Source organism: Hylobates moloch, unplaced genomic scaffold (genome assembly GCF_009828535.3).
Source record: "Hylobates moloch isolate HMO894 unplaced genomic scaffold, HMol_V3 SCAFFOLD_5, whole genome shotgun sequence".
Lineage (NCBI taxonomy): Eukaryota > Metazoa > Chordata > Mammalia > Primates > Hylobatidae > Hylobates > Hylobates moloch.
Window position 1 is genome coordinate 47,733,091 of NW_026652280.1, and position 20,562 is coordinate 47,753,652.

General features: G+C 35.3%; 1 protein-coding gene across 4 annotated transcripts in view; it reads left to right on the forward strand.

The window, feature by feature from the left end:
• TRAPPC8 (trafficking protein particle complex subunit 8) overlaps window positions 1-20,562 on the forward strand; it is a 117,650-nt gene that overhangs the window by 29,496 nt on the left and 67,592 nt on the right. For 3 of the 4 annotated variants that reach the window (XM_058438514.1, XM_058438515.1, XM_058438513.1), the window contains exons 6-12: window positions 978-1,071; window positions 1,717-1,976; window positions 2,314-2,429; window positions 3,129-3,279; window positions 9,333-9,433; window positions 12,476-12,581; window positions 19,810-19,941. In XM_058438514.1, coding sequence (XP_058294497.1) covers window positions 978-1,071; window positions 1,717-1,976; window positions 2,314-2,429; window positions 3,129-3,279; window positions 9,333-9,433; window positions 12,476-12,581; window positions 19,810-19,941 — 960 coding nt within the window. The remainder of the gene's footprint in view (window positions 1-977; window positions 1,072-1,716; window positions 1,977-2,313; window positions 2,430-3,128; window positions 3,280-9,332; window positions 9,434-12,475; window positions 12,582-19,809; window positions 19,942-20,562) is intronic. The other variant, XM_032152579.2, reaches the window with a different exon arrangement.

Here is a 20,562-nt window from a genome sequence, read left to right on the forward strand (position 1 = left end):
AGTTGGAGAATAGTTTAGAGGTTTTACATCCAATGCTTGATCTAATGCTTTAATTTCTTTTAAACTTACGAATGACTGCATCTATTAACAGTACTCACTGTATTCTTATTAAGTGACCTATTGCATGTCTGATCACCCAAAAATTCTCTCATTTTGCTTGAGGATCAACCAAAAATTCTTGACCTTTGCTTGTATGCTTGATCCTTTGGGAGTGACTATGTCAGTTTTCCATTAAGACAACTTTCAAAATATAGAAGGATAATTCTCATGTCCTCTTTTATATTTTTCCAGTCTAAATATGCCTAGTTTCTACAACTCTTTCTCAAGGAGTGGCTTCAGACTTTCTTTTCCTGGTCACTTTCTTCTTAAGTTCTAGTTTTTGTAAATTCCCTCAAAGCGTGGCACTCAATACGTCATATTTACTGGTATTGTAGAGTAGTCTGGGTATTTTTAGTTTAAGTGTTTTTTTGTTAACTGAGAAACCAGTTCCTTTGCACAAATAAACGTTGCGTTAGATATTTTTCTAAAACACTTCAGTATATTCAGAATTCACTCCAACCTGCTTACACTGTGACCCAAAGAATGTCATATCTGTGCCTCTCTTCTTTCTCTAGTAGTAGTCCATCTCTCTTGCCATTATTCTTTACTTAAGATGCATAAGCATATGTATGTGCTTATATGAACACTCGTGTATATACATATCATATATAAGTAGATATCCTGAGAGATAATTTGAATTAAGAAGAATTATAGTAGCTTGAGTGTGAAAGGGGATTTAAGAATATAGTAGGTGTGAGTTGGAGTGATAGAATAAGATCCATGGAAGAAGTTATGAATTTGGAGGACGAGAAAATGCTCACTGTAGCAAATAAATGAGGCCAACAGTTAGCAGAGTAACCATAGTTGTTGATGGATTTGATAGTATATTAAGTATGATTAAGTATAACTGCTAATGCTTTTAAATTTTATTTTGATAGGAATCATATGAAGATGGCCCTTGTACTATAACTTCAAATAAGAATTCTGATAATAACTTGCTTTCATTGGATGGATTAGATAACGAAGTCAAAGGTCTTGATATATTTTCTCTTAAGTTTCTCTTTTGATTGAAAATATGCACTGTTGTCAGATCATGCTAACCTTTACAGATAAAAGATGGGGGGAAATTTTCATAATACAGAAAGATAATGGGCAGGTTAGTTTTTCTTCTGAAGATTTTACTGAGACACTTGAGTTTGATTGTTTTTGACACTTAAAAATTTGTTTTATATGAGTAGTGTATAGGTTTCTTTTAAAATATTTTGTAGAAAGCAAGGGAAGATGTGACGCACAGCATTAATTATTTAAAAATTTACATGATTTTGATTTTAAATTACGGTTTTTGTAATGATAACAAAATTTTTTTGTTATATTTTTTCTTATGGCTTGGTTGTACTATTTAAAAGTCATTCTTTATATTATTTAAAGTATTTTTCTTCATTCCCTGGTTTATACCAATTTTCAAATTTCTAATACAGGTACCAAAACAAATATTAACTCAAGCTCTTTAATTTTGGGGCTGGGGGATGTTACTGCTCTTTTATCTTAGACATTTACCTATACCGAAAGATAAAGGATTTTAACATTCTGCTTTTTTTTTTTTTTCTTTAGCAGTATGGTAGTATTATCACTCTTTTCTGTTGTATTCTGAGAGTAAAAGAAATACCTCTTTTTCAGTAGATGGCTTACCAAATAACTTTAGAACTCACCCACTTCAGTTGGAGCAATCCAGTGACTCTTCCAACAGTATTGATGGCCCGGATCATGTAAGATCTGCTTCATCGTTACATGAAACAAAGAAAGGAAATACTGGAATAATTCATGGTGCATGTTTAACACTTACTGATCATGATAGAATTCGACAGTTTATACAAGAATTCACGTTTCGGGGCCTTTTGCCACATATAGAGAAAACAATTAGGCAACTAAACGATCAGGTAAGGTTTGATTTTTTGGATTAGTATTTTAAAAATTTAAGTAAATAGTAAATTTAAGAATTATTAAACTTATTTGAAGTTTTTTTTTATTTTCGTTTTAAGGTAGGCCAATATTAAGACTTCCCAAAATTACTATCAGTGATGAAATTCTGTTCAACTCTAGAAGAGGCTTATTCATTTTCACTAGGATTTTGCCAGCATATTGGACAGTTTTCTGTAAATCAGTTTTATTAAAATGAACATTTGCTATTAAAGCTTTTTAGTTAAAATTTTTTTATGTAAAAGAAAAATACTAAATTCTTTATATTTGTCAACATATTTAATCTCTTTTTTAAAGCTAATATCAAGAAAAGGTTTGAGTCGATCTCTATTTTCTGCAACTAAAAAATGGTTTAGTGGCAGTAAAGTTCCAGAAAAGAGCATTAATGAGCTGAAAAATACATCTGGCTTGCTGTGAGTAAAGTGTTATCATTTTTGTTTTTCCTGTTTAACTCTGACTAGTATTTGATTGTATGATATCCCGCAGAAGATAACTATCTCTTTAATTTCTTAGTTTCTTATTGGTGAAAATTCAGGTAGACAAGAAGAGTGACTCTTAAGTAAATCATAGTAATTTTTTTAAAAACTAAGTAATTGGACATGTAAAAACAAATGGGAAACTCACTTTACTTTTGGTCTGTTTCCTTATTTGTAAAACAATGAAGTTAGAGTAGGTATTCATTAGTAACCGTTCTATATCTAAAATGTAATGGCCTGATGATTCTAAGACAAGGGACATATTTAGTAAATTTTGCTTTACACAAAAAACCATTTTAAGGGAAAAATATAATTAATCCATTTTGGATTTTAATCTTTCTCCTGGTTGTATATAAACGTGAGTCACTTGGAATTAACCATTTACTTCATTATTTGACCATGGAGAAAATGTTTGCCTGCCATTGAGACATTCTCAGGGCTATAAATAATAAAACAAGGAGCTTTCTGTTTCCAGGTATTTTTGAGAACTGACACTCTTGTTGGAGGTAGAATTTCTTTAAAACAGCATTAGTTTTCTTCATATTCTAGAAGAACATGGCAGCTTGTTAATATATTTTACAATTTTAAGGGTTTGGGGGGTAATAAATTATAAATTATTTTCTTTTGTATTTACAGGTATCCACCAGAAGCACCAGAACTTCAAATCAGGAAAATGGCTGACCTATGTTTTTTGGTGCAGCATTATGATTTGGCTTACAGTTGCTATCATACTGCAAAGAAAGATTTTCTTAATGATCAAGCAATGCTTTATGCAGCTGGTGCCTTGGTTGGTATTCTTTGGTATTATAATTCCTTAATTCTGCTACCATAAATTATTTAGAAGTTTCTCTTGGTGGCAAACAGAATCCTTAGGGATAAAGTTGTACTCAGAGAGTATATAGTGCTTTATAGATTGTTAATTCCTTAATGCTGAGTTGATGGATTTCCCTCAGACTAGTTGATTAGCTGGGTATGGTGGCACATGCCTGTAGTCCCAGCTGCTTGGGAGGCTGAGGCAGTAGAATTGCTTGAGCCCAAGAGTTTGAGACCAGCCTGAGCAACACAGTAAGACTGCATCTTTAAAAATAAATTGAAAAAACTTACTTCTTAAAAACAAAACCCAAAAAACTAGGTAATTAAAAAATGGTCATGTATTAGGTTTCTTTCTTGATTAGTACTTTCTAACTTTTCCATCAGCTTTCAGAATTGAATTTCATTTTCTAATATATTCAAAATACAAAAATTTTTTTAGACTTTTTTTAAACCTTGACAAACATTTTTAAGTTGCTTGATGTATGACTCCGTATTAGTCAAGAACATGTACTTTGGTGTGAGACACTCTCTCATCTTAGGCAAGTTATTGAATATCTCTAAGCCACAGTTTTCTGACCTGTAAAATATGCGAATCCTAATGGTGTAGGATCAGATAAGGTATAAGGCATGCACTTAGCATAATGCCTTATATATAATAAGCTGTCAGTAAGTATCGGTTGTGTTAGTTTTGTAATTGATTACAAAGCCAGGTATTTCCAAAGAATTTTCTATACTTGTTGCCTAAAACCTTTTAATGTTTTTGAAAAGTTACCACAAATATATGTGTAATCTGCTTTATGTGTTCAAAAAAGAGTAAAATTAGCACTTACTTTTTATTTAATCTTTTAAAAGACATGTAAGCTTATAAACAAAAGTGAAGAAAAAATGTATAAGAATAATTCATTGGTAATTGTGTAGATACTTTTTTTTAACTAGAAAATATTCACAGGCTGACAGATACTTGTTTAATAACTGGCATTTGTTTTGCATTTATTTTAATACTGTGCATATATACTCATTCTACTGGCAATGCCTAGGACTTTAGTTAATAATTCAAATAATATACAATGGTGGTTAAAGGATTTAGAAATGAAGATTAGGCATGGTGCCACATGCCTGTAACCCCAGCACTTTATTATTATACCCCACCATACCCATCTAATTTTTTTTTTTTTCTTATTTTTAGTATAGACGGGGTTTCGCTGTGTTGCCCAGGCTGGTCTCGAATTCCTGACCTCAGGCAATCTACTGTGCCTGGCCAACCGAGTTTTTAAAAACCTTTCATAGAAATGGAAAATATGCTATGTTCATGAGAAGTGTTTGAAAACATAAGTGAATTTTCCTTGGCTAAATACTCTCTGATTGCTCATTATAGTCATCCAATTTAAGCTAATATGAAATCACAAATACTTCATATTATTAATACCTTATAACCTAGGTATGCATTTGTAATGAAAAAATTTTATTTAATGTACCTGCAAGTAGAATGTTTGACAAAAACTACATTTAAGCCATTCAACTGGAAGTATTAGTAGCTATTTGAGACAAAATAATATAGCACTGGAAAGTAAAGGCATATTTGCTCTTAGATGATATTTGTGCACCCGAAAATCACTGTAGCCTTTAAAAGCTACCCTAAAAATAATGGGCTTCTGAGAAAAGTTGGACTGGGATAGTCTTCTTGAAACCTATTCATCTTTGTAACCAGAGCACAAACAAAAACATTAAACGGTACCTTGGAAGATTACCTAAATAATCTAGATAGGCAGCTTAGCATGGCTGAGGATAGATACCTCAGGGAATATAAAATATAAATTTTTTATGGAGATGGGGGTGAGCAAGAAGAGTTCCTAACCAGTGGAGCTGCCGTGAAGCTGATCATAGAAGAAAGTGCAGCCTGCCCTGAGCCCGGAGCTGTGCAAGGCTGGTGATGTACTTCTCTGGAGACAGAGTCCATATGCACCAAAGTGTAGGCATTCAGTTTTTAGCAGCTGAAAGAGTGCCTTTCTGTGCAGCAGCTGAGCTCAGGGCTTTTTCCTTTCCTACTGAAGGATATAAGTTTATAATACTGCTATTTTTGATTCCTTGCCTAAGAAAAATTGTGTATGAATAAATAAAAATTTAATTTGAACTGATAACCACTTCCCTTACCATTCACATGTTAACTAATTGATAAGATAAAAATGTGTTGTTGTAGAATAGACTATATCGTATGCCTTTTTAGATGAAAATTGTAGAAGATATTTAGTCATAGTAACTACAAAGGCAAAATAAATATCACAGCAAAACCAGTAATAGGAATGCCTGAAGACTTTTTTTTTTTTTTTTTTTGAGATGGAGTCTCACTCTGTTGCCCAGGCTGGAGTGCAGTGGCTTGATCTCAGCTTAGTGCATCCTCCACCTCCTGGGTTCAAGTGATCCTCCTGCCTCAGCCTCCCAAGTAGCTGGGATTACAAGCATGTGCCACCACGGCCAGCTGATTTTTGAATTTTTAGTAGAGATGGGGTTTCACCAAGTTGGCCAGGCTGATCTCGAGCTCCTGACCTCAAGAGATCTGCTTGCCTCAGCCTCCCAAAGTGCTAGAATTACAGGCGCGATCCACTGGGCCTGGCCAAGAAAACATGTTTTAGAGCTGTATGATATTTTGTCACATGGATGTTATGTATTTTTATTTAGCTCCTTCAATGAATTTTAGAGCAGATACTGCTGAGTGCTGAGGATGCAGAGGCATTCTAAGATAGATATGGTTCATATTGTCATTCATGGAACTTTTGTTCATATTGTCATTCATGGAACTATCAGGTTAAAGCCTTTAATCATATTTCAGTTCTCAAATCATTATTTGTTTTTTCTTCTATTTTAAAAAATGTGCAGAGAAGTACATTTGTTTGTCTTAAAAGTGAATTGTGGCTTTCCCGTCCTGCTCTTCTCCCGTCTCAGCCTCCCGAGTAGCTGACATTATAGGCATGTGCCACCACACCTGGCTAATTTTGTATTTTTAGTAGAGACAGGATTTCTCCATGTTGGTCAGGCTGGTCTCGAACTCCAGACTTCAGGTGATCCACCCACCTCGGTCTCTCAAAGTGTTGGGATTACAGGCATGAGCCAGCCATTTTCATTAAAACTTAGGTTCTTTTTTTTTTTTTTTTTTGGAGGCAAGGTCTTGCTCTGTTGCCTAGGCTGGAGTGCAGTGGTGCGATCACAGTTTATGCAGCCTCCCACCTGGGCTCAACTGATCCTCCTACCTCAGCCCCCCACAGTAGCTGGGACCACAGGCGTGTGCCACCACGTGTGGCTAATTTTTATATTTTTTGTAGAGATGGCATTTTGCCATGTTGTCCAGGATTGTCTTGAACTCCTGAGCTCAAGCATTCTCCCCGCCTTGGCCTCCCAAAGTGCTGGGGTTACAGGCATGTGGCACTGTGCCTAATCTTCATTTCTAAATCCTTTAACCACCATTGTATATTATTTGAATTATTAACTAAAGTCCTAGGCATTGCCAGTAGAATGAGGTGGTTTTTTTTTTTTTTTTTGATACAGATCTCAGTATGTTGCCCAGGCTGGTCTTGAATTCCTGGGCTCAAGCAATCCTCCTGCCTCAGCCTCCCAAAGTGCTGGGATTAGAGGTGTGAGCCACCGTGCCCATCCAGAACGAGGTTTTAAAATGAAATATGATCTAGGAAATTGACAGTAATAATAGGTTTAAGAAAAATGGCCTTTGCACCATCTATAAGATAGTGTATATAAACTAGAGTTTGTAATTGGCAGAATATATTGATAAGGCAAGCCATTGTGAGCTCTGATTTTATATTGTTGCCAATAAATTGGAAAGAGATGTACTTTATTTTTTCTCTTTGTGATCCATCATTGGTCTTTTCTCTACTTATTGAAGGTTAGGGAAGAACAGGGAGGAGGGTGATAGTAGAAATCTTAAGCTAGGCTAATCTGGTAGTATATATACACCATAACCCAAAGTGTTACTAGGTTTTTTTGAAAATCTCATTTAAATATTGAATGGAAGACTTCAGATATTGACTAGAGAATTTTAAGATTGAAAGCTTATATAAATGTATTACTTATATTACTATAGTAGATAATTCTTCTGAAAGTACAACACTAAAGCATTCTTGTCATAGCCTCTGCTGCTTTTCCACTAGCAAATACTTGGAAATTCATTCTTGGAGCATTGTGGGCCAAAGCTTCTCTCTGGGTGGAAAATTGTTGCCACTTCCAGTGTCACAGGGAAAACACACACGCACGCATGCAATCTAAAAGCAGGACATTGGAGAGGAGTAGGGGCTATTTTCAAACAGAAAACCCAGCAAATGGGTTAGAGGAGAAAAGCCCCAACTGTGCAAAGTGGAGACTGACTCCCCCATCTCCAGTGGCAACCTAACATGCTGATTATGTTGGGCCTGGCCAATCTTTTTTCCCTTTGTCTCTATAACAGATGATACCACAACCAAAACTGTGTTACATCTCAGCATATCAGAGGCCCATGGAATAAACATAAATGGAAATACCTTTCAAGCTAGTTTGGAAAAAGAGATGGCTTAGATAAACTGACTATTCAACCTCCCACTTAAAGCTGTTAGGCAGAATATCTGGGAGAACACTGGGGGTAAGATGCTGCTTAACAGAAATAACCTCTTGCTGTGACCAAGAGGTTGCTCAGACTATTGTAGGGTCAGCATATTTTGTTGTTGTTGTTTGTCTTTTGAGACCAAATCTCACTCTGTCACCCAGGCCAGAGTGCAGTGGCACTATCTCGGCTCAATGCAACCCTTGCTTCCTGGGTTCAGGCGATTCTCCTGCCTCAGCCTCCCGAGTAGCTGGGATTACAGGCACCTGCCACCACTTCCGGCTGTTGAGAGTGTTCAGGAATTTTTGTATTTTTATTAGAGACAGTGTTTCACCATGTTCGCCAGGCTGGTCTTGAACTCCTGATGTCAAATGATCCATCTGCCTCAGCCTCCCAAAGTGCTGGGATTACAGGCGTGTGTCACTACACCTGGCCAGTTCAGCATATATTTTTGATGGGGAAAGATAACTGTCAAATACTACAGTGACAAAGAGGGAGGGGAAACATGAGTAGCTCTAGAAAACAGAAGATTAAAAAATCTGGACAAAATAAAAGCGATGGACAACAAACCTAACCACTAGGCCTGACCAAACATTCACTCATAAGCACATTGCATATACGTGCACCCACTCACACTGCCACACAACATTCAGGTAGACGCCCAAAGGAGGACAAATCCAAATGTCTGCTCTCTTTGGAATTTCCATGGCAAATCTGAGTTTAGGCAAAAGTAAAGACCTCCCTGGGGTCTAAACAAATCTTAGGAGGCAGTCTTTGCTCCCCATGTAGCCAATGGTGCCCTTAATATTTGCCAGAGCCTTTTGTAATTGTCTGGACACCAGAATTCATTCTTCATATTCCTGGAGTTTAACTGCTAAATCTTATCCGATCTAACTTTACCTGTAATGGAAGCATCTCCCTTTTGATCTCTGTATTCTCCATGTTCTTTCAGGAAAACACATCCCAAAACAGTGGTCATTAGAGGGTGTTCAGGAATTGGAAAGTAGGAAGAGAGTAATATAAATACAGTAAAGAAATGCCTGTTACTCTCATGATTTCTCTGAGACCAGGTGGCCAAGGATCCCCTAGTCTTTAAGGATATTTTTTAAAGGCCTTAATTGAAGGTACTGCAGACTTTGCTCACAAGAGCCAAGTAAGACAGTGCTACTTGGAGGTTTCTGTAGGACTCTTACTCATTACTTATTTAAATTCTAGGTGCTCTTTTGACCTCTCTGACTTCAGTCCTTCCGGAGTCAGATCACCCATCTTCTCCGATGAGTGACTGGGCTATAAATGTGTTTTTCAAGTCTGCATTAGGCTATGAAGTTTATACATGTGTGTCCAGTTAAAAAAACCAGCAAATTTGATTCCAACTTTTAGTTTCCCATCTAAACTGTAAGACTGTTTCTTCTTTTGAAGTATGTAAACTATGTCTTTTATTTTAGGAAATGGCAGCAGTGTCCGCTTTTCTTCAACCAGGAGCACCTAGGCCATATCCTGCTCATTACATGGATACAGCAATTCAGACATACAGAGATATCTGCAAGTAGGTGACTATATAATATTTATATTGTATCCAGTTAGAGGTCAGTTTGTTCTTTTTTTTTTTTTTTTCCATTCCTAAACTCCCAAATCAAGTTAATATAGTCGGAGACAAGTTGAGGTGATTTTTAAAAAGTTAATGTTTTATTATACCTTTTTCTTTTCTATTTTGTTTGGATTGGTGGTTAGGAATGTGTTGTGTAATGTTGAGATTATATGTTACATTGAAGGTAATTTGTATTGTGGGAACATTTCTAACTTTAAACTGCTGTCAAGTTAGGAATTAGTCATTTTGCATTTTGTTTGTTAAATAGGCAAAACACAAATAGTTAAAACAATATTGTATTCATAGTTCTTTCTGTTGGAACCCTATAAGAGTGAGAACTCACCACCTATAAGGAGACTATGAGCTGGTCCCCAGTGGTCAGGGGAGATTTCATGGGATATTTGATGGATAGACCTTGAAAGAAAGGTGGTTAGGACTTGATAACCATGAAGACGTATCAGGATTTGTGATTGGCAGGCCTAATGTTTTAGATGTGCATTATTGGCTAAAGAGAAGAAAGCCCTGGCTAGGTTGGAAGGTTTCTGTATAGGGAAAGTACTGGATGATAAATTTGGAAAGGAGGTTTGAGATAAATCTTTGTGAGGAATCTTTACTGTCATGTATTATTTTTATTTTTGTTTTTGTTTTTTTTTTTGAGACGGAGTCTTGCTCTGTCACCCAGACTGGAGTGCAGTGGCGCAATCTTGGCTCACTGTAACCTCTGCCTCCTGGGTTTGAGTGATTCTCCTGTCTCAACCTTTGGAGTAGCTGGGATTACAGGTGCATGCCACTATGCCTGGCTATTTTGTATTTTTAGTAGAGACAGGGTTTCACCATGTTTGCCAGGCTGGTCTCGAACGCTTGACCTCAAGAGATCCACCCACCTCGGACTCCCAAAGTGCTGGTATTACAGGCATGAACCACCATGCCCAGCCCATGTTTTTTTTTGGGGGGGGGAGGTGGGGACAGAGTCTCGCACTGTCATCTGGCTAGAGTGCAATGGTATGATCTCAGCTCATTGCTACCTCCACCTCCTGGGTTCAAGTGATTCTCCTGTCTTGGCCTCCCAAGTAGCTGGGATTACAGGCATCCGCCACCATGCCCAGCTAATTTTTTGTATTTTTAGTAGAGAAGGTGTTTCACTATTTTGGCCAGGCTGGTCTCGAACTCCTGACCTAATGATCCGCCCGCCTTGGCCTCCCAAAGTGCTGGGATTACAGGCGCAAGCCACCGCGCCAGCCCCATGTATTATTTTTATTAAGCTGCAGTGGAGACTTACGTAGTAGTAAATGGAAAATTACCGAATATTTGAGTAGAGACTTGACATAATAAAAGTTACTTTTCGGAAAGATTAATCTGACTTATCTGTTGTTTCAGAATAGATGCATTGGAAGACAGATATAGAGGCAATTTTGACCCCTATAAGACCCCTATAATGTTTAAGTAAAAGTAGTCATCGTAATGGTAACATGGTTAGAACAGAACAACATCATTAATAAGATAATAATAAACATTTTTTGAGTGTTCAGCATTCGCCACCATGCCGAAGAAATCTATATGCTCATTTAGTCTTAACAACAAACCTCTGAAATCGTGCATGCTATTGTTATCCTCATTTTACAGATGAGGAAACTGAAGTAATTGACCATATGGGATAAATGGTTTAGGAATCATACATAAATAAGTAAAATAAGTGTTAAGATTTAAGGGAGTTTATAAAATTTACTGAAGACAAATCTTTAAGAGCTGAACCTGTTATATAAGTAGTTGCTAGTATATAGGAGTGAGTCTTTTGTGTTCATCAAAACAGTCTTAGGTATTCGTAAATATCTAACCTCCAAGGAAAGGTATGATTTGTAGAAAGTTTATGACAAGTCAGTATAGTAATTTTTGAATTTTTGAAAGGAGTAAATTGTGTTTCTAAAATAAATACTATTCATTGTTTAGAATGGGTTTCCAAAGTAAGTTCAAGTTAGCAAGCTTTAGTTATATTAATAATTTTAAAGCCAAGTGATATTTTTGATTCTATAAGGATTAGAAAGTAAAAAGAAAAACTTTTGCAGCTGTTTGCCAGCAATAGGATTCCATCTTGTAATTTCATAGTAAGAATGTTTTCATTTGTTTTTATTCTTTTCTAAAATGGATAATCTAATTCTAGATTACTGATATAGTAGTCCACAAAATCAACTGATTGTGTTTTTACAAAAAAAACTAAAATTGGATCAGGAATCAATCAGACAACACTGGCTCTATGCCATCTCCAGCAGAAACATCTTAATGGTACTACCAGGGGGAAAATACCTAAATATTTCTCAAAGTAGCCAGCAAAATGAAACACAGCCAGAATTTGCATAAGGGAGGAGAAAGAAATAGTGTGTGACATGTTTATATTTTTCTGTTCAAAGCAGACTTTGTTAAATAGGTTCTGGAACCAGTTCTAGCTTTTTTGCATGCAGGAGATAGGACTTTGCATTATTTTCTTACTGCCAAATTAAGTGATAATGAAAAGTTTTTATGAGTTTTAAGAAGTCTTTAAAGATTTTTTTAAAAAACCTTTTTGGTAGGTGCAAAACAAGGACATAGACTTCTTTTCTTCTTTTTACAGTCAGCCCTATGTATCTGCAGGTTCTGCATCTGCAGATTCAACTAATCGCAGATTAAAAATATTTGGGAAAAAACCAACAATAAATAATAACAATACAAAAATAAAAAATAAAGTATAACAATGATTTACATAGTATTTACATTGTAGGTATTATAAGTAATGTAGAGATTATTTAAATTATATAAGAGGATGTGTATGGGTTAATATGCAAATACTATGCAATTTTATATAAGGAACTTGATAAACCTTGGATTTTAGTATCCTGGAGGGTCCTGGGACCATCTCCCTGCAACTATCCTCTAAAACTGTAATTGGAATCTTTTGCTGAACACATTTACTTTGATGTGCTAAGGTATTATTGTGCTGATTTTATCTTCTTGTCCTTTTTTCTATAGGAATATGGTGTTGGCTGAAAGATGTGTGTTGCTTAGTACTGAACTTTTAAAAAGCCAAAGCAAATATTCAGAGGCTGCAGCTCTCCTAATACGGTTGACCAGTGAGGTACTGAAACTGTGTAGTATTTGCTTTAATTAGCATTGTTCTTTTTTTTTAAAAGAACATATCTTTTTTTCTTGAAAGGCTTTACAAAACATAAAATTAGCCAGGGAAATCTGTCTTTGGGAATTTACAACATGGCTGTTTTAGTTTTTCATTGAGTTAATTTTAAATGTAATTTTTTATAAATTAAATTTATTTACATATTTTAAGCCTACATTTCATTATTAACTACAGACATGTATTGAGCATACTCTGTGACTTAATTACATTTTGTCCTTTGAATAAGAATATGGAAAACAATATGCATGTGAATTCCTAATATAAAATGATATTTTATTTTTTATTATTCATATTTTGTTATCTGAGTCTGCTTGCTAGGGAGATAAAGCTGATTTTAAAAGAATCACAGAGGAATTTTTAGTTTTACTTTCAACTAGCATGAACTTTTTAAGAAAATCATCTTAAACATTTAAAAAACCTATATCGTGAATATTTTAAAAGAGAAAAAAGTAATTCATTTATAGTTGTTGAAGATTTTAAACAACCATTATTGAGTTGCATTGACTGCAGGCTTGTAAAGAATAGTAATTCCTTTATAAGTACTGTTAATAACACATTTTTTAGGTGAATACTGAAGAACGAAGGAACAAAATCAAACACCTCCTTTGTTTGCTCCTTAAATGTTAAATTATCCTAGGATTTTAATCCTTGGACCAATGCACTTTTTAACTCTTTACGTTTTGGGGATCATCTTGTCCACAGCCATGCTTTTCACTTTCAAATCTGTCTGCAACCCTGACCTTTCCTTGAGCTTTAGATTTGTATGGCCAACTATCTTTAAGATTTATCTACTTGCGGCCAGGCATGATGGCTCATGCCTGTAATCCTAGCACTCTGGGAGGCTGAGGCGGGCACATCACCTGAGGTCAGGAGTTTGAGACCAGCCTGGCCAACATAGTGTAATCCTGTCTCTACTAAAAATACAAAAATTAGCCAGGCATGGTGGTGCACACCTGTAATCTCAGCTACTCAGGAGGCTGAGGCAGGAGAATTGCTTGAACACAAGGTGGAGGTTGCAGTGAGCTGAGATCACGCCATTGCACTCCAGCCTGGGCAACAGAGCGAGACTCTTGTCTCAACAACGACAACAAAGATTTATCTACTTGCATGTTTCCAAGGCATCTTAAATTAACATATAAATAAACCCATAAAATTTTTTACCTGATATATCATGATCTTAAATTATGTTATGACTAACTAGCCCTCTATTTGCTCAAGGCAGAAATGGCTTGAGATATTCCTGTATTCTCCTATCCTGTCTATAATCCAGTGCAGAATGGAGGTGGGGGTGGGGGTGGGAGTAATTTTTGTTTTCAAGCTCTTAAACATTATTTATTAAAAATTTTAATCTTTAAAAATATATTTTCTTTTTGTATCTCCAAATAGTTTACTTCTCTCTCTTTCTTTTGTTGTTGGTTTTTCTTAAACTTCTCCTACTGTTCTAGTTCTCATTCTTATTATTTTTTCTTTGGGACTGCGGCCTTTTTCCTCTTGCTTCGTCTAATTTACTAGTCATGATATCAGTTGTGTACTTCAGGTAGTCTTTCCTAATATACCTGTTTGTCCTGAGTGTCTCTGTTCTGCTCTCTCATACAATGCTGTAAAACCTGACTCGTCATATTATATTATATTGGAAATTATGTTTAAGCTTCTTAAGCTGTTAGCTTCTTGAGGGCAGGGAACCGTGTTGCCTTCTGTTTTTATTCCTGTTGCCTAACACTGTCCTTGGCACATGGATTAGGTGCTCTACAAGTGTTTGTTGTAACTGAACCATTAATTCTTCTACAAAAGTTTCTGTAAGGTCTAACTAGTTAGGTTCAGAAGTGATATTTAAAATGTTTAATAATTGTTATTGCATGGACACTGACTAATAAATATGAACAGATAACAAACTATTTGTAGAGCTGAATATAGGCTTTTGAGTATTTTGATGTTCTCTATTATAATAAATAATCTTAACTTGGATTTGAATGTGTTGCTGTGTTTTTCAACCTAAGGATTATCAGTGAATGTAAAAAGAATTTATGGTTCAGGAGCTTCAATAAAATTCCTTTTTTTCTTCCTTGCTTAAGTGATTTCAATATGCCATTCTATCCACATATGTGAATAAAATTTCTTCAGAGCAAGTTCTCCTGTCTGCATTATAACCGTGTTATTTTTTGTCATTTTTCTCGTCTTTCCAATTCTTTTTCACTTTTCTTTCTCAAATCTGGATGATTTGTTTTATCATGAAAGTCTAGAAAATGTATCATTGTTATTTGCTGCCGTGTGGTGGGGAGAGGGGGCAGATGGTGGCGCATGTACCCAGAAATTGTGATTCTCAATGGCCTTTTCTGCTATACCTTTCATAAATTTCTTTGAGATAACTTGAAACTAAGGATTATTAGGCATAATGCTTATAAATTATGTTAAATCTTTACCAACAGTTTACATTTATTGTGTGTATTTTGTTAACTAGAAAGGCTGTATAATATCAAGAGATGTACACTGATTTTGAAGCTGGAGAATTGAGTTACATACTCTTGACATTCCTGAACTGTGTTCCCTAAATTTTTGCTAATACCGTCATAGCAAAAGATAGTTAATGAGGCCTAGGCAAAAGGAGGAGCTGTGCTTTGACTTTGTGTACTGCAAATTTTTGGTCAGGTGGATCCTATTTTTTGTTTTATGCCCTGGGATTCTCAGAATGGCAGAGCAAACCCAGTTTAATGATAAAACATGCCACATTTATCACCACATAGGATATATATGAATTTGGTGCTTAAGACATACCTGCTTCTGTCTGTTTCTGTGTTGAACACTTATTCTGGTCTTATAACCCATTTTTTCTGTTACTATTTTAAATATGAAAAATCAGTTTCTAGGGATGCTAATATCAGTTTTTGTAAGTTTCTTCAGCTTGGGAGTAACTGGTCTTATGGGAAATTTATCAGCTGATAGCACCTTTCTTTCCTGTTAACTTCACAGTTATGCAGAGATGAAATCTTAAAAGCTTAGAGCCATCTTTTATTTGATGTTTGATTCAGTTAATTAGCTGCAGCTGGTGGCTTTATCAACTGTGTTTTTATTGAAGTGTTTATTGAGGCCTCTACCTCAGGTGATTTTTTTTTTCCTGTACATACCCTCATATTTTAAGTTATTGTTGTGTTTTTATCTTTTGTTAAAATTATCTCTTGGTTGTGGAGAATTTTCATAGGCCGGAGTTCTTGTTGAAGTGCCATCAACAGATTTTTTTTTCTTAGTTTCTTATCGAACATAAATAAAACTTGTTATTTGATAGTATGAAATACACCACTGTATTAAAATTTTATCTTTCAATTCATTTAAAGCCTTTGCTTTCTGGATAAAACCATCACTTTGTAAAAATCCTTTTATTTATCTTCCATCAACACTGATACCAGTTGTCATTCTTTTCAGGGCAATTTTTCTCCTCTCAAAACAATGTTTTTACCACTTTGGGTGTCACAATAAGAATCAGGGTCCAATGAAGAATAAAGCTGGACTAAGATATGAAAACACAGTATTCAGCTCTAGAAACTGATTCTCAGTCAGTCTAGAAACTGATTCTCCATATGCAAGAGTCAAAATTTTGTTTCAGCCAAATTAATACAGGCTATGGACTTCCACATCTGCCTTCAGTTGGTCAGTTCTTGAGTGTTAAATTTGGGAATGCTGAGGATTTCTCATTTTGGTTTTTAACTGGGTTGTGCATTAGAATCACTTGCAAACCATTAAATATTCTCAGGGAATATTCTTAGCTTATTAGAATGTCCAGGATTGCTACCCCTCCAGGTTTTGCAGTTTAGTGAAGCTTCATAGGCAGTAAAAAAGTGTGTGTGTATATATTATATTTTTTTCGTGTGTGTGTATGTATGCATGCATATGTGTGTTGTGCTAAGAATAGACTTAAGAAATTACAGCACTTAAAAAACTGAACTCTGTTGAGGCCTAAGTGAAATTCTGAAATAGAAACAATAATTAGGGAGAATTACCTATTTTAGATATTAAAACATATGGATATTAAAATATAAGGCTACAGGCTGGGCGCGGTGGCTCACGCTTGTAATCCCAGCACTTTGGGAGGCCGAGGCGGGCGGATCACGAGGTCAGAAGATCGAGACCACGGTGAAACCCCGTCTCTACTAAAAATACAAAAAAAATTAGCCGGGTGTGGTGGCGGGCGCCTGTAGTCCCAGCTACTCGGAGAGGCTGAGGCAGGAGAATGGCGTGAACCCGGGAGGCAGAGCTTGCAGTGAGCCGAGATCGCGCCACTGCACTCCAGCCTGGGTGACAGAGCGAGACTCCGTCTCAAAAAAAAAAAAAAAAAAAAAAAAAAAAAAAAAAAAAAAATATATATATATATATATATATAAGGCTACAAAACTATACAGTGATAAGAATAGACATATTAATGGGCTAGAATGAGAATTTAAATACTGCATATGATTAAGTTATCATTTAAAATCAGTGGAGAAAGCTAACTTATTCACAAAATGGTATTGTGATATCTAACCAGCTGTTTGGGTTGGAATCTTAGCTTATCATTGTGTTTTAATATATTATGACTTGATTAAGCTATAATAAAAAATGAAACCAGAGTAACACACACACACACGCGCACACACACACACACACACACACACACACCTAGAAGCAAATACTAGGAGAGCACTTTTTAAAGTCCTGGAATGATAACATCCTTTCTTAGTTTGATGTAATATCTTGACACTATAAAGGCAAAGAGAGTGTGCTTCCCTGCAAAATAATAAACTCTTTCATGTCAAAACTGGAAAATACTATTTGCAAAATATATCACAAAGGACCAATATTAAGAGTATACAAAGGGCTCTTAAAAAGCAGAAAATCTCAACAAACCATTCACAAAAGAGCATAAACAGGCAATTCACAGGAAAAGTACAAAATCCCCTAAACATATGAAAAGATTAACAGCCCTACTATGAAATGTATGTTAAGGAACAAGATGTTGTGTTTTTTTTTTCCCCTTTTTTGAGACAGGGCGTCATTCGTTCACCAAGGCTGGAGTACAGTGGTGCATTCATGGCTCACTGCAGCCGCAGCCTCCCAGGCTCAGGTGATTCTCCTGCCTCAGCCTCCCAAGCAGCTAGGACCACAGACACTCACCATCATGCCCAGCTAATTTTTGTAGAGATGGGGGTCTCTTTTTGTTGCCCAGGCTGGTCTTGAACGCTTTGGCTCAAACGATCCCCCACCTTCACCTCCCAAAGTTCTGGAATTACAGATGTGAGCTCCCAGGTGTCATTTTTATTTTATTAGCTAAAAATTTTAAAGATTTTTGGCTGAGTAGAGTGGAACACATATACTCTTATTCTTTGTTGATGAGAGTATGTATTGGTGCTACTTTTTTTGTAGCAGTTTGGCTATATTGATTAGAATCTGAAGTAGTATATGCATAGCTTTCATTAACTCTGCAGTTCTACTTCCAGAAATTTCTCTATTAAAAATATTTGAATAATTATTCAAATGTTTCTATAAAGATAGTTATCAAATCATTTTATGTAGTAACAAAATATGAAACAATCAATTGGTAAGTTAGGGTACATTTATAGAATGGAATACAGTGTAGCTTTAAAATAAATGAGACAGATGTAGATGTCTTAGAAAGATGTCCATTACATAAGTGAAAAAAGCAAGGTACTCTATATAAATACCACTTATGTATCCAAATATATGTGTATTTTTAAAAATCCATATGTATTAGGCATGTAAACACATGCACATACATATGCAGGAGGGGTGACAAATGACACAATACTACTAAGCTGTAAAGAATAGTTACCTCTGGCAAATGAAATGAAGCATGGGCTAGGAAAGAAAGATGTTCACTTTTTTCTTCAAATATGTATTCTTTTTAAAAAAATGAGTTTGTATTAATAATTTTTAAAAAGAAAACATTTTTTAAAAAATTAAAATAGGCTCCCAAGCTCCCCTAAGTATTTCTGACACAAACCTGTTTTTAAGAACCACTCATTAATTACGTATTTCTGACTTCTTTACTTACTAGCTTTTGGATCTTAATTACTAGAGCAATCACCTAATCATTTAGTTTTTGTCAGGAGGAGGATGAAATAGATAATAGCTGCCATTTACTGAATGCTTTCTAGATGATTTCCTCGAGTCTGTTTCAGCTCTAGTATAATTCTATGATTGATGCAGAGATAGTTTATGATAATCAACGGTCTGTGAACACTTTTGCTGTAACTATAATTTGTTGAAATTATCGCATTTAAAGTCAATGTTTTCTGTTTTCAACTTTCCCTGGGGAAAATAATGGCAGCAGAACACATGGAAGGGCATGGTAAGTTCAGCTTGAGAACAGCTAAAAACCTGGAGAAAGTTTTGGTGAAAATGTTGTTGATATTTAATCAGCAACCTTCAGTACTTTCTCAGTTATCTGTAAAGTGATGACTCTTTCAGTCAAAAGATTTGTCTTAAGGGCAGTGACGTAATGTAGTATGTGGTTTTGTAGATGCTGTACTGTAAGGTTCAGTTGAAGTGGAAACTTACTTGAGTTGTATTCTTTATTAATGCAGTAATAACAGGTGAAAAGAAAATCTTTGAAACTGAAGCCTTCTGAATTTTTTAATGAAATGCAGTCGATTTGGCCCTCTGGATTATAGCAAAAGTTGAGGATTCCTTTAAATACAGTAAAATTTTACAGGGAATGAAGTAGTGGATTAGAATATTTCATAATCTATGTACATGTTTTCTTGGGTGGATGAAAATATGCTAACAAGTCAATTTTCAGAGGAAATTCGATTGGTGTAAATGTTTTCTGGTTTATTTTTTATCGGTATACCTGTATTAAATTTGTAGTTTACATACTTTTTTGCCATTCGAGAAGGGATTACAATTATTCACAGATTTGGTACATGGCACATTATCATAACCAGACATTTGGCTTTTATGAAAAGCTAAGTATTTCATGGTAGAAAATGTTTTCAAAGCTTAAAAGAATTTTGTGTCTGTTGGAAAAATCAAGATTGGTTTGCCCCTTGATCTTTGCCCTCATGTACTCTTAAGTTAAACATTGGATATGCTATATTTAAGAAATTAAATGTTTTTTTCACTCGTTATCTATTTACTTTTAACTTGGTGAAACTAACCTTTTTCTCTTTTAAACATTCACTAGGATTCTGATCTTCGAAGTGCACTTCTTTTGGAACAGGCAGCACATTGCTTTATAAACATGAAAAGTCCCATGGTTAGAAAATACGCATTTCATATGATATTGGCAGGCCATCGATTTAGTAAAGCAGGGCAGGTGAGTGCATTTGCTTTACAATGAAAAGTTGCTATTTATTTCATAAATGTGTGTCATTTGTCCATTTTTATTATTTAAAAAGGATCTTAAAAACTAAATTAAATTTTGTTCTGAGGTAATATATTGGTAATGGCGTGAGATTTGGATTTAGACAAATCTGGCTATAAATTTTGATCTTCTACTCACAGCTTTGGTCAAGCTACTTCTCTGAGCCTTGGGGTTTTTTTATTTATAAAATTTGTAATTTTATCCAAATTTTGGTTAGGTAAAACTAAATCACATCTGTGAAAGGCCAGATAGTTTGTATGCATTCAAGCAGGAATGAATTCTCCCTATTTCAGCTCTGATCTTCTGTTCTCTTTGAAAGTACTTTTAAAAAAAATCCTACTCTTTCTGTTTCAGAGTGCTTTATAATGCTGTTGACTAAATACTTGATGTATAGACATCTTCTGTCTGTTGTCTCTTGAAGCAGTTGAATTGCTGGGATCTTTACTGATTTAGAGAGATTTGTCTGGCCCCAGTTGTCCTAGAACCATTAGTTGGAGAGAGCTAGCTTTCTTGGAGGCTGAGAGTAGCAGTAGGGAGATGGTGATTTACTATAAATATAAATAGAAACTTGGA